Source organism: Tachypleus tridentatus, chromosome 6, assembly GCF_004210375.1.
Source record: "Tachypleus tridentatus isolate NWPU-2018 chromosome 6, ASM421037v1, whole genome shotgun sequence".
Lineage (NCBI taxonomy): Eukaryota > Metazoa > Arthropoda > Merostomata > Xiphosura > Limulidae > Tachypleus > Tachypleus tridentatus.
The window spans coordinates 33841338-33858721 of NC_134830.1; the positions used below are offsets into that span (position 1 = coordinate 33841338).

The following is a 17384-nucleotide window of genomic DNA, read 5'->3' on the forward strand; positions in this document are numbered from 1 at the left end:
TTCAAATGCACTAATATATTTAATTTTTTTCCTTTGCTTGTTAAATTTTTTATGACAAAAAATGATTTTCATGTTTATGTCCAGTTATTGCATCTCTCAACCTTCATATTTATAGCTATTATTATTTTTATATATTAAGTAAATGATTATTTATATAAAATTTTGTTATGAATGTACTAAATGCGAGAAATCTATTTTATTAGAAGTACCTATACTTTCTGTGGCTCAGTGATAAGAGAGCTAACACTGATAAAAACAGGGTTTTGGTACTTGTGGGAGACAGTATGGACAACCCATTTAGTTTTGTGCTTAAAAAACAACAAACTACAATATTACACTTTATCATGGAAGTTATTCTCAATGTTATTCATTTTAATAAAGTTCAGCTAGAAGTTTCAGTCATGTAACTGCTAGGGAAGCTTTATTTTTTTTGTAATGTATTTTATAGTGCAAGATTTGTTTTTTGCAAGTAAGGGAATATTGGAATACAGTAAAAGTTTATATCAATCACAAAACTTGAAATTAAACTGTTATTTTAATTATTTTAAAGTTCATTTTACTAAATTCATGTAAAATGAGTTATATATATATTTCTCTTAAATACATTGTGCATATAACTGCTGACAAAAGGAATGAAATCTTGCAAAAGTTTTAATCTTCCAGGATATGAAACTGATGGCAGTTAATTAGAAAACTGCTGAATTGGTGTTTAAGTTTTGCTAGTAAACACCAGAAGAAAATGTTAGTACACATTTCAGAAGGAAAATTCACCAATTAATACAGTTGGGTATCAACACACAATGTATGCATTCAGTCTTGCAACAAAATTCTGAGTATAGAGCTACTACACTTGTGTTTAAGATTTTTTCTCTTTTCATTACCTTACTAGTTTTCTAATTCTCATTCGAGCTGCATGTCATACATTAGATCACAATTTAAACTAATTTTATTGGTTGATAATGAGTCAGCCAACTGGGTTCACCATATGCAATTTTACTAGTAGCATGGTTAGTATACTGTGCCAAATTTGTTGTTCGTTAGGGGTAATAATAAAATAAGAAGTAGCTTGAACTGCATATTTTTTCACACTTTCTATAATTAACACATATGTTAGGCCTGTTTGCTTGTTATGCCTTGCCACCTTTTGATATTTTCAATGTGTCTTTTTAATAATTAAATGCTTGTTTCAGTATAGGATGGCTACTGGCAGTGGAATGCTGTAAATGTTTTTATTCCAGGTGTTGGCTTCAGTTCAAGTTTTGCATCTTTTAACTATTGTGAAATAATTAAACTTGTTGTTGCATGTCATTAAAATAAGTTTTAGCATATGAAAATAAAACAATATACACAGTTATTAACATTAAATACATAAAATAATTATGATACAGTTTGAGTTTTATAGAAAAAGGACGTGGCTGGTAAGAGTCCCACATTTTCCAGTGTTAAAAAATAGCAACTATTTGGTAGTATCTTCATAACTTAGGGCCAAGGCCTGTCTTCTGTAATTTAGAAAAAAAAGTTTCTATTTTGTTTTTCAATTAAATTATGAAATGATATAAATATGTTTTTCTCACCTAGGTTCATTCGGAGAGGTGTGTTCAAATTGCTGGCTTTGTGCCCATGTGTTTCTCTAGATACTAAACATGTTGGAATCTAATGATTCTCCTTGCATGATCACTCTTCTCTTTCTATTGATGAGACTGTCACTGTGGTATATGATGGAAGACAGATGTGTTGACAATTGTTCAGGACATGGGGATTGCTATGAAGGAATTTGTTTTTGTGAAGTATGAACTTAAAATGTGGTAGTTGTAATTAGCCTGGTAATTAATTTTAAAAAATGATATAATCAGTTATGTGTGAGTGTTGATTGTTTTCATTAGTGGCATATGAAATAGTTATCTAATCAGTTGTTTTTGTATTTCAACTATCCAAGTGATCAAAATATTACCAATATGGTTTTGATGATTTTAGATGAATTTAAGGTTGTTGAACTTAATCAGTTAGTCATGATACACAAAATAATCAACTGATCAAAAAGTAGCATTTCCAATTATTACTATTTTATATTATTTAAATTACCTAAATTCTCATTTGAAAACAATTAATTGGTTGAATGTAATCGGTTAATGAACCCAATAATTATTCTGATATAAAATTCCATTAATTGCCCATTTCTAGTTGTAATAATTTCAGAGATGTTCAAGTGTTTCAAAACAATCAATAAGGTACTCTTCGTAGGTATAATTTTGTCAGAATAGGTTTGTTCAGAAAATATTTTTCTTCTGATATGTTTATGAAGAACAAAGCAAGACAAAATAAGCATTATGTTGTTGAGTTCAATTAGTGAGAAAAAAGAAAAGAAATTGCTTTAAAAATGTGATAAAAATAAAAACTTAGATATAGCTTCATTAGTTTTTAATCTTTTAAATTCTGGTTCATATATACTTTTTATTACTTTGTTTTTTTTAATATTTTAAATGTTTTTTATTAGTCTTTCTTCAAACATTTTCCTTCCAATCAGGAATAGATTGTGTTTTTATTGTTTAAACATACAAGGGTTTGGTGAAATGTTAAAATGAAAAATGTCATTGAGAAGTTTGTTAATTTTTTTAACATAGGTAAGATTGTAATATAAATGATATATTTTTTTAAGGTGCAGTACAGTGGGGGAAACTGCACTGATCCAAACCTGGGGTACTTTATTGCATTCTCTAGTATATTCTACATAATAAGTGTTGTATCTTTTGTGCAGTTGGTGAGTATAATGTAAAGTGCTGGCATCTTAAAATATTCATAGTTTTATATAAAATGTAAACGTTTAACATTGTTAGAATAACTTATACTGTTTTGTGATACAAGTATTAATCAAATATCTTTATAAATATTTAGATAAACCTCATAAGATAATATATTTTTTATTTAAAAAATACATTAATTTTAATTGTTACAATTAGTGCAAAAGTACACCTATGTAATTTTTTCTTATGCTGTGTGTTTTGTTGTATTTCTTGTATTTTACATCTAAATCTGATTGTGCATTGTAACTCTGTAGTACCTTGTACATGTTTGTTCTTGTTCTGTTTCTTAGTTATTATGTGTGAAATCAGAATATGGAAGAATGAAGTCACCATCTATGTTAAAAGCATGCCAAATCACAACACAAAAAGCATTGTATATTTTAATATGTATAGCCACGTCCATTAGAGGCTTTTACTTCTCATCTCCGGTAAGCACTTTGCTTCCTTCAACACTACTTTCTATTTTATACTTTCCTAGTTGAATGAAAATATTTGCTTATTTTTAAAAGTGGTGAACATGTAAGTATAAATTTGTTTTGAAATTAATACAGATTGCAATAAACCTTTCATCAAAGTGTGCTTTAAGTGTATTAGGCTGTTGTTATTATGGGTCAGATAATTTCATATTTACACTATTTGATATTGTAACAAACATGCAGGCTGCCACTAGAAACATATCCATTTTGAACAGATTCTAAGTCTTCAGTAAATAAGGAATCTTGGAAGATATATCTTGATATTGGGAGATACCTCAGTTGTATCAGTAAATTACTTCATCTGTCCTCTGTTAGTGAGCTAAGAATGATTTTTATTTTTCACAGTGGACAGAGGCTAAGAAAGTTTATGCTTGTACTGCATTTCATGTTTTTGTGGCATTCTTTTAGCATTTGAAATTATTTTCCAAATGCTTGATGTTGATAAAATCACATGTTAGTGTGAGTGTGACTTGTAAAGGGGTAGTGTACATTGTAATAAAGTATACCATTATAACAAAAGTAAACAGCAGTATTGACAACACATCAAATGTTTACTGGAAAACTTTCGTTTGTGGTTGAATTGATCTGACACTACAATATGAGGTCTGTTAAAAAAATACGCAGACTGTTTGAATTGTGCGGCTCCAGTTGGTTCCAGGGGAATCCTCTTGGTGCTGCTAGGTTCGCACAGATCAGCTGATTACGATGCCATTTCCCGATTGCAGATATCTTCATTTGTGTATTAGCTACGCGGTTTTAAGTGAAGTGCAGTTTTTTCGTTTGGCGGATTTCAGAATGAATGAGCTGAAGGAGCAACGACTTGCTGTGAAAATTTGTGTTAAACTTGGAAAATCTGCGACTGAAGCTTTTGCTATGCTTAACACGGCTTACGGTGATGTTGTTATGAAGCGTACGGCATGTTTCAAGTGGCATGTATGTTTTAAGGATGGTCGACAGTCCATTGATGATGATGAGCGTCCTGAACGTCCTTCCATGTCAACTGACGACCCACACGTCGACAAAATCAACACCCTAGTGCGGGCAAATTGACGTCTGACTGTCAGGGAGCTTGCTGAAGAGTGTGGGATATCAGTTGGATCTTGTTACGAGATTTTGACCAAAAAATTGAAGATGCATCGCGTTGCTGCGAAATTCAGCCCTCAGAACTCGTGAGTTTTTGGCCAAACACTCGATCACTGTTCTTCCCCACCCCCCTACTCACCTGACCTTGCTCCTTGCAATTTTTTCTTGTTCCCCAAACTCAAAAGACCCTTGAAAGGAAGAAGATTTGAGACGATTCCCGAGATAAAGCAAATGCGACGAAGGAGCTGGAGGACATTACAAAAGAAGCGTACCAGGACTGTTTCAACAAGTGGAAACACCATTGGGATAAGTGTGTGCGTTGGGGAGGAGAGTACTTTGAAGGGGTCCCAGACCTGTAACTTCTAAATAAAGTACATTTTGTTTTATGACGTCAGTCCGCGTATTTTTTTAACAGCCCTCGTAGTATAATAAATGAATGTTAAAAAAAAGTGATCAGTGTGCATTACATATCCTGGAGTGAGAATGAAAACTAGTACATTTCCCTACTTTTAAAGGTTTAATTTATCAGCAAAAATCTAAATGTTATTCTGATGGTTCAGATTCAGTAATTAAAAACATAGTTTGGATAGCAAAATGCTAAATAATTTTTTGTAAGTTTTCGTTGCACAACAGAAATGTTCTATAAAAACTTGCAGCATGTTACATTTAATTGTCATCTGATAAAGAATTAATACTTATGTATGTAAAAATGTTCAGAATGGCACACTGTTTCATATAAGCTTTTAAAAATTATCTGATTATCTGTTCAGATACCTAGTTGTCATTTTATTCACAAGTTAATATTCACATGTTTACTTTAAACTGAAGTGCACAAGATTTTGGTAGTGTTAAAGAAAGATAGTAGTGGTTTGAAACTATTTATTGCACATTTAAAAAAGTAAAAGTATATTAAGAGTAATTACAAAGAATATTTGTTCGTATATTTATACTTTATTAGTATATTTTGCTTATCACTTCTGTTACTTCGGTTTTTGTATTTGGAAATGTTACCGAATTATTTCAATTAACCATCATTATGGGCTTGATCATTTTGACCGAACTTGTAACCACCAGGAAATCCACAAAAGCTTACATGCTATAACTTTAAATATAGAAAAGTTTGTGAAACATAGTGAGCATTTAGTAAAAAATTATTTTGAACACATAAAATTAGATTGTTTGAGTAAGTATTTTTATTGAAGAAGTTCTGTGAATATATACGAGTTAGAGTGTGGCTGAGATTCTGACTTGTACGAATACAAGGTAATTTTTATGTTGAGATTAAAAATACCTTTTTTTCATATTAAAGTTATCAAATTTTGTTTACATAACCCATAACATTGACATAAGTAACTAATTTGTAACTTTTTCTACTTTTAACACTGTATACTGGATTGGTATACTTGACCAATTTTGTAATCACCACAAAAAGTATAGAGTAAACATAAGTTACACTTTTTAACATAAAGTTACAGACAGTTATACTATTTATTTTTACAAACACAGGTAATATAATTCAAATCTTTCACCATTTATATTTATTGCTTTACTGTAATTTATAATAGTATTAAAGCAAATTATCTTTGTGTAAGCATAGCTTTGAGTTACTACCATGCTTGGTCAAATTACAGTATTCTTTTCTCACCAGATGCACCTATTCTATTGAGTATTTTTAGAATTAATCTTTTCATGTTTTTATATAAATTAATTAGTATCTGTTTTTTATATTTGAATTGATTTTATACTAAAAAGTAAAAGTTTTACATAAAAGCAAGAAATTATAATAGTTCTTATATGTGGATCTTGTATGTTTCTTGCTCTCAAAATGTTGATGAAAGTTAACCCTCCTTTTTGTAGGGGTGTTTTTAATACTTAATGGTTATTTATTTTAAATATGAAACTTAGAATAAAAGTTTTAACATGCAACAGAAAAAAACAGTTTGTAAACTGTTATAATATAAGTGGTTTTCTAGCTAAGCTATGTGTACATTAAAATATTTTCTAACTTGTTCAAGCTGATCTCAACAATAGTAAACTATGAAATTGATACAGAATAACCGAAAACTGATCTTGAGAACGAGGTAACCTCATAGAAAACCCACTCGTAGAGAAAAATATATGTTAAAAACTGCTGGTATGGATAGAGAAAGCACTATGTAGAGGAGCAAACAATGTTTCAACCAAAGAAAGTCAAAACTTTGTTCGCTCCTCTACATAGTGCTTTCTCTATCCATACCAGCTATTTTTACATATAAGGTTATCATTGTTTATATCAGTATTCTTCTGTACAATAAATCAGTTTTATTTATTATCTGCAGTAATCAATTGATGTGTGTCTTTTTGAAGTTATAGTTTTAATTTGTTACCATCTACACTGTCTTTGTAATGGAGAAAATTAACCCTGGAATTTACCATTATAAACTTATCACTGACTCACCAGATAACAGTTTGGCTATCAACAAGCCTATTTTTGTTCAGGGTTATATGTTATTGCTAATTGTATAAAATGGTTTTAAATGTACTCTCTTAGTATACATTTACTGCAGATTTTAAGTACCAAGTCTAACCTGATATCTCAAGTACCATCTTTTTTTATCCTGGTGTATGTTTGACTTTTTTTTTTCTTCTTCTTTCATAAGTTTTTTCTTACATTTTTCTGATTAAAATATTAGTGTAATCATTAATTGTTATTTAAATCTCAAAATTGATTTTCATTTAATTTTTATCAAAATGATTGCACTGGGTAATTAAAAATAAAACAGCATATTTAAAATTATGGTACCTTGGAAATCACTTATTCTAGGGAAAATTTTTGTAGGAAGCATATTGAAAATCACATTTTATTTGTATGGTGTATGGTGTTGAAATTGCTTTCTGTCTTTTTCAACAATATATCAAACCTTAACTCTAAATGAACCTATTGTACATATTATCTGTTTTGAATTTTGTTAGTTGATCACTGCTACTTTGTGCACAATAATGTATCTTATTTAAGCCACTAATATCATACTTTAAATGAGGGAGGAAAATTAGAAATAAAAAGATAGTGCCAATTTGACAGAAAAACAATTCAGACATGCAACATAGTAGTTTCAACAAACTTATAGCATGCCTAGACTTTCCTGAGTAAAACTTGTGATTTTCATTGTGTCTTTGGTTGAGCATTTTGGCCCTAAGACAAATAGTTTTTAAGACACAGTACTCTTCTTTGTGAAAAGTGTTTTTATATTTACTCTTTACTTTTTAACTGAATAAAAAAACCTGATTTTAACTCTCTCAATAGGTGTAGGCCAGAATGTGCATATTACTACCTTTACAGAGGTGTGTTGAAAACTTAATTAAACAAGTTTATTGTCAATGTTTAGAATAAACTTGGCATCAGAGTGTAGCTAATCAATTATGTTTTAATATTATACAAGTTAAACTTCTTAATTCTGATGGAAATTCAAAAACTCTCAATCTTCCTTTTCTATGTAACCTGACATTAGTTTGCTCCAATTTTCATCATCTATTTTTTCATCACCTTTCTGTGATGTCCAAACTTTAATGTAAATTACCAATTAAAGACATTACTAAGGCATGGTCTAATTCTTATAGTCTTCAGTCTTTTATTTATGGAGATATAAACCAAAATGTCAGACCAATTTGTGAGATGAAATATGAAGTTTTATGGGAAAAGCTTCTGATTTTCATTTAGAAAGTTCTAGGGGTTAAGTAAATGAAACTTAAATAAAAAAAAACATTTGTAATATAAACATGAAAATTACCTTGTACCCAGAATAGTCAAAGTTTGAGTCAGATTTCATTCCACAGTAAAAAAAATAAAAAAATAAAAATGAATTTTTGTTCACAAAAGGTATAAAATGTTTATTGAAAGCTTATCATACTACGTGAATATATCCAAACTGCACTAAAAGTTACAATATGTATAGTTTAATGGTTACAGGACAGTTACAAAGATGACCAAAATGATCAAGCTCATATATGAAGTGTTAATAAATTTTTCATTCATTAGATTTATAATGAAAAAGGAAAAAAATTAATGTATAGAAAAGTACTTTCCATGACATGGGTGCTTAACGTGTACAGTGTTCAAAACAAACTTAGGTATAAAACATGGAACAACAAAATGATAAATGTTGAAAGTTAAAGAAAATAAATAATGTAATTGTTGATTCCAGTGAGAGCCTTTAGATAAAATGCCCTTTCTCAACATTTATATAACTTTAAGAGTTAATTTTTCAGACCTCTTTGTATTAATTTTTGTATTTTTTCTTCTTTTGTTATATTTATTATAAAGCTATGTGGACCTTTAACATGTTTTATTACCATCATGCAGCACTATAATGAAGTTAGTATTTCATTGTCTCATTTCATTTTAATTTTCTTATAGGAGAATGCTGCACTTCAGTGGACATCTAGTTTATTAAGTGCATATTATCCAATTCTTATTACAGGGTCCTCACTCATTGTTTGTTTTTGGGCTGAGGTGAGTTGATGGATATTGAGAAAAGTTGCATTAAACAAATTAGAGAAATTATAATATTATGACCATAAAATATTTTGGTTCTTATACATAATGCTTATAAATTAGAAATATGTTCACACATGGTTAATTTTTTTTTCTGTGTTGTTAGTGATTAAAATGACAAATTAAGTATCACTGATTGTGCTTCTCTCTTGATTTTTGGGAAGAGGACAATGTGCTAGGAAGCCATATGTAACTTTCTCACTGAATTTCATAAATAGTTTACTCAGTATTGTTCAATGTATACACCCAAAACATAACTTTGTGATGGTACACTAATTTGTGAATTCTGATTTTATGATTTTGTTGAATGGGATCTCAAAAGTGTAGGTTTTATAGTCATCTAGGAGCATTTGAACCAAGATATGTATGACTTCATCTCTCATTAAATTCTGAATGTTATAAATTCTCTCTGAATTATATGACTGTAGGCTAAGTGTGTTTCTTATCTTGGTCAATAAGTTCGTAGACAAAAAAACTGATTCTGCTTGTTTCTTTTCATACAGGGTCTGTCAATATGACCAACCTTGTAATCACAAATTAACCACAGAGCTTCTTTACTATAACTTTTAAAACATTTTTTTGTGTATCTTCACAAAATTTGGCAAACTTTCAGTAAACATTACAAGTCTTTCATAACAAAATACATTCCTTAAAGACTTGTTCATAAATATATTGAATGAAAGTTTTGACTGTTTGTGGGTGCAAAGTATTTTTCATGTTGAAATGAAAAACAATATTCTTTATCTGAAAAATTTTAAATTTAATTTGCATAACGTCTAAAAGCTTTTAAATAACAAATTTTTCTTTGGTAAACTTTATATTTTATCTGTTATTTTCTTTACCTTAACACTGTACAGACTCAACACATTTTCTCTACTTTGTAACCAACACAAACAATGAGAAATAAATTTATATTAGTTTTTCTTTCTAAATTGACAGCAGATTGAAACAGAAAACAACATATGTTTATCCTAAATAGTTTAAAGCTTTCAACAGTCTACATTTGTTTATACATAATTTTATTGTTTTATTGCCCTTTGAACCGTCTAGTTATAACCTGCCATACATGTTGTGAATCATTTGACAAACTCATAGTTTATTGTATTAAATGATGAATTGTGTGAACTACTTGTGAACATATGTCATGATGAATTGTAATTAGTTTTTCATTACCTTACATAATATAAGCATATTTAACTTAATGAGTTTCTAATTTTTATATTTAATTACATTTGCAATAAATAATGTAAATGAAAAACAAGAAATGTAGCACTTAGATTTGATTTCTGTTTTTTGCTCTCGATTACCAGTGGAATTTAAGTCTACTTTTCTTTATAATGAGGGTACTAGTACACTATGTAGTTATTTATGTAAATAATGCACTTAAGGACACAGCACAAGAATACACACAAAGAATAATGTCTTATATTTGTAATTCAGTAGGCTTTCTAATTCAATCAGAGAGGCTTAAATTAATTCTTGTAGCTTGTTAATCTGAATAACTCTTAAATTTCAAACTAAAGGAGATAATATTCTGTACTAGAAACAGTATAGTGTTATGCATCATTCAACAGACTAAAACTTTGCCTTTGTAATGGTTATAAATTATGTAATACATTAGAAAGAATTTTTGGCAATTTGTGAGAAAGAGGGTGTAACAGGTGACCATGGCAACAATGTTTAATTTTCTAGTTTATGTCTTTATGTTGCAAATGTTTGGCTTTATTGCAGTAATATCCATTTCATAATGAGTAATTTATGGTAAACTTTGTATTTCAGGAATGGATTGTAAATAAATTAGTGAAGGGGAATCTAGAGAACAAATGCCATACTTTTCATACCAAAGGAAATTGAGAGCTCTTTAAATATTTCCTTGTAAAATTAAGAATATAAAATAACTTGTATTAACATTTGATTTATTAATTATGTTTTGCTGTCAAATTTATCCATATATATTGTAAATAAAGTATGTTAATTAAATTTTGAATGTTACTTTAAAAGGACATGATGTGCTCTTTGACCAATCTGTTACAAGATCCTAAAGAAACTCATGTTGGTATGTGAAAAGGATTTACCATTTACTTTATAAAAGCAAAGAAAACAAATTGATTACAAGTTTTTTTGGTAGGTATTCCATTTGCAGGACAAAACTTTGGACAGGCCTTCATTCCTCAGTAAATCCTTTTTTGGCTTTGTAGCTTTCAACATTGTTACATATTCATTACTCCTAGCTGAACTGGTCTTGCTTCAGCTAGAAGATCGAAGTGAGAGCGAAAAGGTAAGAACTAATGCCATCATGTAGGCCACATGGTCTGTAGAGTATATAGTGTTTCAGGTTTAATATTAACACTAAAAAAGGGCTAAATTTTTCATTATTTGGTACTTTTTTTCCATTTTATTGATCATTAACAATTGAAGTGACAATGAAAACATTTATTAAAATGCACTTTTCAGAATTAGTTGGACAGTTGCCAGGTAAAATCTTTATTTGAGAAATGTGTAATTGGGTAATGTTGCAACATTAAGCTAAAGTTAAACAACATGATTACCTTCCCAGTAAGATCTTTTGCTCTCACATAACATATTTACTGGAAACTCTAACTTAGCTCTGGTATGACACTACAGTAATATTGTAGACATGAAATTATTTTATCTTAAACATTGCTGCATGTTATTAAAACTGCAAAAGTTCTGTTGGTAGTGATAACAATAAATTATTGTAGTAACTATTATTAAGTTGGTAATTTGGTTAATAAATATGATTGTAGCTGTATGAGCTAAAAAGAAAAGTGTTCAATAGAAAATGTTTTAAACAGTTTAAGTTAGTCATGATAAAGTATTTGACCATGGTTTTCTTTCTTGCTTTTACAATGCTGTAACTGCTTTTATTTGTCTTTGAGTTAGTGCATGGTATGGCCTGGTGATCCTGGAGGTCCTGTATTTGAACCTCCTTTATGCTCATGTTTTCAGTTATGAGGGCATTATAATGTCACAGTCAATCACACTATTAATTAGTAAAAGTGTTGTCCAAGAGTCATTGACTATTTGCCTTCCATCTAGTCTGTCATTGCTAAATTAGGAACACCTAGCCCAGATAGCAATTGAGTAGCTATAGCCATTGAATTGACTTATGTAATTCAGTACTTGAAATTGTCATGCATTAGCTCAGTTGTGAACAGCAATTTTTTTCTCATGCTTTCATGTTCTCTGTATTTGTAGAATTTTTTCACAGGCGTGTTCAATGGACTTTATGCAGGTCTCATGCTCATTGTGGTCATATTTTTTCTTGTGTATGGAACCCTCATGTACTTTCAGGTAACATGAAGATTCTTCTCTTGCTTTACTAAATGAAGTGAGTACTTTTAATTTAATTTAGTTTTATTGTAACTTCTGTTCATTTCTAATAAATTTGAATAACTGTCTCATAAAGGGGCAGATTAAAGGTTAGGCTAGCCTTGGATTAAATTTTTCTAATGAGCCTGTTCTGTTCATGAATAAAGATTAAGGCATGAAACTAAACCTCTGTGTTTTACTTTTTGAAAGAATGGGGAAAATAATACCTAGAGATTTGCAAGACTCATCTACAAATTAAGTAGCAACATTATACATTTCATAATTAGGAAGAGTAGTACTCTAACACATACAAAATTTGCACTTAGATAACAAAATATAGATAAAAACAAATGACATTTACATAAACTCAACAACTTGTGCATTTACACACACACACACACACACACACACAGTGTCAAGTGATTCTAATAAGACATCTATTCACAAATGCGCTGGTGCATTTGGCCTATCTTGATGCATTGTTGATCAAAATGTGTTTTTAACATTGAAAATGATCTTTCTCACAAGCACTTATTTGGCACGACACACAGGTACATCATTATGATTATAATATGTTTGGGAAAGTTGATTTCAGGGATTGAGTGCATTATTCTCAGCATACTTTGTTCCTTAGATTCTGAAGGTTTTTCACTGAACCATGCTTTGCAGGGTGGCAAATTGAACAAGTTCTCCTGTGCAGCTCTCCAAATTTGTAGGATCATTCCATACAAATTTTTTTGGTGTTTTTGCAGAGGTTCTCCAGAGGCATGAACTCTTTTTGTAGAAACTAAATTTGCAACTGACATTTTCATATACTGCTGTTCTTTTGTCTAGTGCAAGTGACAGTTTGTCAAATATTAAGAAAGTCAGAAGATTGTATTAAATAGAGGATTAAAAAAAACTGTCCTCAGCATCTTCTTTATCCCATTGTATGTTTCTCTTCTGTTTCCTTGATCCTCATATGTCTTACATCTTGATGGGTGTTTATGTTTTTTCTTGTATTTGGTAAATGAATCTTTTAATTCCTGCACTAATGTGTTGAGAGAATTTAGCAGATGAGAAGCTGGACTAACATCCATTAGCAAGTTTCATAATGAATGACTTGTCTTATGAAACCTCTCCAGGATAATGTTCCATAATTTCGTCATTAAAGCCGTTTCTTATTGTTCCAGTTGTAACTTAAGTGTTTTTCACTGTAAATGCAATTGAGATATTTCAGAATCATTGTCTGTAATGGAAGTGAGGACATGCAATATGACTTTCTATCCCATTTTTAAGTCTCAAATTGTATATGAATGGGTGCTCCATCTTGTGTCTGATAAGCTATTTATTGTTGGGAACCCTTGTTTTATTTTAGTATGTTGTGTAGGCATTTTCACAGGCAAGTGTTGAAACTGAGTAAAAAGCACTAAGCTTCTGCACAAAGGTAAAGAATAAGCAAGCTTCAGTACAGCAGGGAATAAAGTCTATTAGGGGATTCTCCTCTTTTGTCAAGGCTTGTATGGCAGTATTTGTTATTCATAATAGATGCTTTGTTGTAAGACTACTCATGGCAATCTTGAGTTATTATATCATTCTTTTAAAGGAAACTAATGAGAACTTTAGTATGTTCAGTTTCTTTGTGATTGCACATTGGTGAGAATATGGGAAATATCTCTATAAGGCCATTACCTAGAACATATTTAAAAGTTATTGTTAGTCAATCCATATGGGGTATGTCTGAAGTAAAATTAACAGACACTGAGTAATACTTGGGTGTTTGGTTTCCTGGATGATGGTAGTGAGAACTTCCTTTCTTTAGGATTTCTATGAATTCATTGCAAACACATGAGGATAAGTATGAAACATGATTTCTCCCTTTTGCACATTTTTGAATGTTTGTGCAAGAAATGTATAATATTCAGTCAGTATATCTAGTATTCCTAAGTAATTGCCATTGTGAACTGAATTAACTACTTCATCAGTTTATCTGAAAGCTAGCTCTGTGGATGATAGAAATTTTGTTATTGAGAGAATGTGCTTTTGGTTTTATAAATGATATACTTTGTGCCACAGTCTTGTTTTGTGCAGACTAAAGTTCCTTGCAGCATGTTTCCAGTCAGTTGTTACCAGTGAGGAAGTTTCCATTGCTGTTGAGAACAATTCTCATATAATGCCAAAGATATTTACCTTCAATTGGGAGTAGCAAAGCTAGTCTCTTTTAACTTATTCTCCATTCAGTTGCTTGCAGAAAAAAGAAAGTCTTTGAGCATTGTTACCCAGAATTGGTTTTATAGATGCTTTGAGATTCACATCCATGTACTGACAAGGTAATCAGTGCTATCTGACACACAAACAGAATCTCTCATTTTGTTCAGAAATTTGTATCAATATCCCAGTGTTGAATGTGAAGGATGGGTTAGTATTTTCTTTGCTATTGCAATAATTGATTTCTTCTCTCTGGTTGGGGTTAAATTAAATCCAATGAAGTTGGTGGTTATCAGCATCTAGAGTTGTAGTCTGTATGCAGTTGTTTTCCCAGTATTGGTTGGAAGTTATGTTTAACTTTTAGATTGAGGACAAGGGCTAAATTTGACAAAATGATGTTGATGGTCATCAGCATCCAAAGATTATAGTGTATAAATTATTTTTTCCACTGTTTTGGCTGGTGAGAGTTTTGGCACTAAATGATGAAGCCCATAAATATGTTAGCTTCCCTGTTTTGTCTATTAATTTCTTTTTTATTCTTCATCTTCCTCTCACTTCAGCTTTTTTCAACTGCTTTTGTGTTTAAATGTCTGTGTAAGAGACAGGATGAACAATTAATATGTGTGCACATTTATATGTGTACTTCTGTGTTTTAGTGCTTGTGTGTAACTAATAATTTTGTAGTAAATGACTGCATACCATTTTCTGTACCTAATTCAAAAATATCAGATTTTTGTTCTTGGATGACTTGCATTTTATACCTTAATAAATTAATATTTATTAAGTTATCAACAATTATTTTTATAGCTATTAAGTGGGTCATTGGAAGCCTACAAGTAATTATGTATTTTTTTACAGTATAACAGTTTGCAAGTTATGTTCAAAAAGCATGAACATTTGATACAATATATTCTAAAAGCTTAATATACTGTTACATGTTAGCAATGATTAAACTATTTTCTTGAACAAAATCTAAAGTTCCTGAGAATGAAGTATTGAAAGATATAAAGAGCTTCAATCTGGTTTAGAAACTAAGCCATACTGTAGGCCTACTGCTTGATCTTACTATAAGAAATGGTTTGTTGGGCACAAACCATGAGGGAAAAACTTGACTGACAATGTCATGAAAATGTGAAGTAAATTTGATTGATTGAGGCCTATCATTTAATAATTGAGACTAGGTCTAGCCTTGCTTAAACCTTAATGCATTTGTATTGTGGATTATGTGCAAAAGTGCGAGGCCAGAGAAGGGTTACACCTGGTCAAAACTATTAGGAGGCAAACCAATCAAATCTCAGCAGTCTACATTATACAGTAGACATACCCATATCACATTCAAACTCTTGCTTTCTCCAAAAATAAGCAGACTTAGTTAAGTGGTTTGTATTAAGCATTTCCTAAAAAAAATGTGTGTGTGTATTTGTTTTGTTATAATGGGCCATTTTTGAGCCGGGTTTGTGGTTACAGCTCCAATAGTCCCTGCTTTAATCAACCCCTGGTTTTATATAAATAGAGATGAATTTTAGTAATATTTTAAAATGTTTCATAAGAGGTAATAAGTAATTTTTTGTGAAAAAACAAACAATAAAGTTCATCACTTACATCATAGATGAAAAAAAATTATATACAACATTTTTCTAAACCAGCTTCGAGGAGGGTTTGTTCAGAATTCAGCAACACCCACCAACACTTCACAGCTCCATCAGTCCAGGGTGGGGCTTGTTTCTCAAGGAGTATTACTTCTTATCACTATAGCCTTTATTATCTCAGACACTCTTGGAAGTTCTTGGAAAGATAAGTAAGTAACTTTGAGAATGACCAAGATAAAATTGGAAATGTATTTAGAAAAATAAAAGGGTTTATTTTTTGTAAAATAGTTCGGGGGGAACGTTGCAATCAATATAGTTTAAGTAGAATGTACATTAATCTCCTGTGAGAAAAGTTATAGTGGTTCTATATATTTTAGGGTCCATGTTTTGAGTCGCAATTGTCATGATGTGATTTTTCGAGTTGTAGAAATGGGTGTTGCTCTGTGGTTTCCATGTGTCTTGTGGAACTGTGTGAGGTAAGGCTTAATAATCAGTATTTACAATATTGATTTTCTTTTCTTTTTAAGTGCTGTGTTCTATTCAGTAGTTATCTATAAGAATTCTGTGTTTAACTTGAATAGAATTTTTTAAAGTAAATAGATTCCTTTTTTTATTCTAGCTTTCAATTTTAAATAACTTATCTGTATTAAGCATAAATAGCACAGAAACATATAAACTAATTGTCCAGTTCTCTGGGAAAAACCTGAAAGTCTTTGAAATTTCAATACATTCTGGAAAAACTGCATAACATCTTGTATGCGACTCAACTATGCATTTCTGAGTGCAACAGTTGAACTATCCAGCTCTCCAATTGTCAGTTTTTCATCTTTATCTTTCGAAAGGTGTAGGAAAGATGGCTTTCAAAGTTTCCATTCATCATATTACATGTAATAAGTTGCATTTATGGTTTTGTGTACTGAGCTATCATAAGAAACAATATTTTTAGATGTGAAAAGGTGGTTTTAAAGCTTTTAAAAATTGATCTGAAAACATTCTTTGAATTTGAATCTGAATTCAGCTAACCAGTAAACACATTGTAATATGATGATAACCTGTTATTGCAGTTTAAAACACTGTCTGTAGTGTGTACCCAAAAGTAGGAGAAACTTCTCAAGATAAACCTACTTAGTTAATTTAAATTTGTTTGTTACTCAGAGTTTTTAACTCAGGAAAGTGAATGAGGAATTGTATCATGATTAATTTCCATAAAGACACTTTATTTTTTTTACCTCTGAATGTAGGCCAGAGCAACTATGGATCTTGAATCCCAGAAAGATTTTAATGAAACTAGAAGCTGATAAACCAGCTCAAACAACTGAAGAAGAATCTTTGGTATCTTCATCTAAAGAAGTAGCAGTTAGAGCAGGTTGGTAAAATTGATAGT

General features: G+C 30.5%; 1 protein-coding gene across 14 annotated transcripts in view; it reads left to right on the forward strand.

Moving 5' to 3' along the window:
* Window positions 1–17384, forward strand: part of LOC143252215 (uncharacterized) — a 48677-nt gene that overhangs the window by 18335 nt on the left and 12958 nt on the right. For 7 of the 14 annotated variants that reach the window (XR_013028885.1, XR_013028886.1, XR_013028884.1 and 4 more), the window contains exons 2-10: window positions 1579–1787; window positions 2657–2758; window positions 3092–3229; window positions 8754–8849; window positions 11020–11169; window positions 12111–12206; window positions 16058–16209; window positions 16378–16476; window positions 17242–17366. Coding sequence is in view for 10 of the 14 variants with exons in the window: in XM_076504002.1 (XP_076360117.1) it covers window positions 1644–1787; window positions 2657–2758; window positions 3092–3229; window positions 8754–8849; window positions 11020–11169; window positions 12111–12206; window positions 16058–16209; window positions 16378–16476; window positions 17242–17366 (1102 nt within the window). In the remaining 4 variants the exon portion in view is untranslated. The remainder of the gene's footprint in view (window positions 1–1578; window positions 1788–2656; window positions 2759–3091; window positions 3230–8753; window positions 8850–11019; window positions 11170–12110; window positions 12207–16057; window positions 16210–16377; window positions 16477–17241; window positions 17367–17384) is intronic. The other 7 variants (XR_013028887.1, XM_076504006.1, XM_076504004.1 and 4 more) reach the window with 3 other exon arrangements.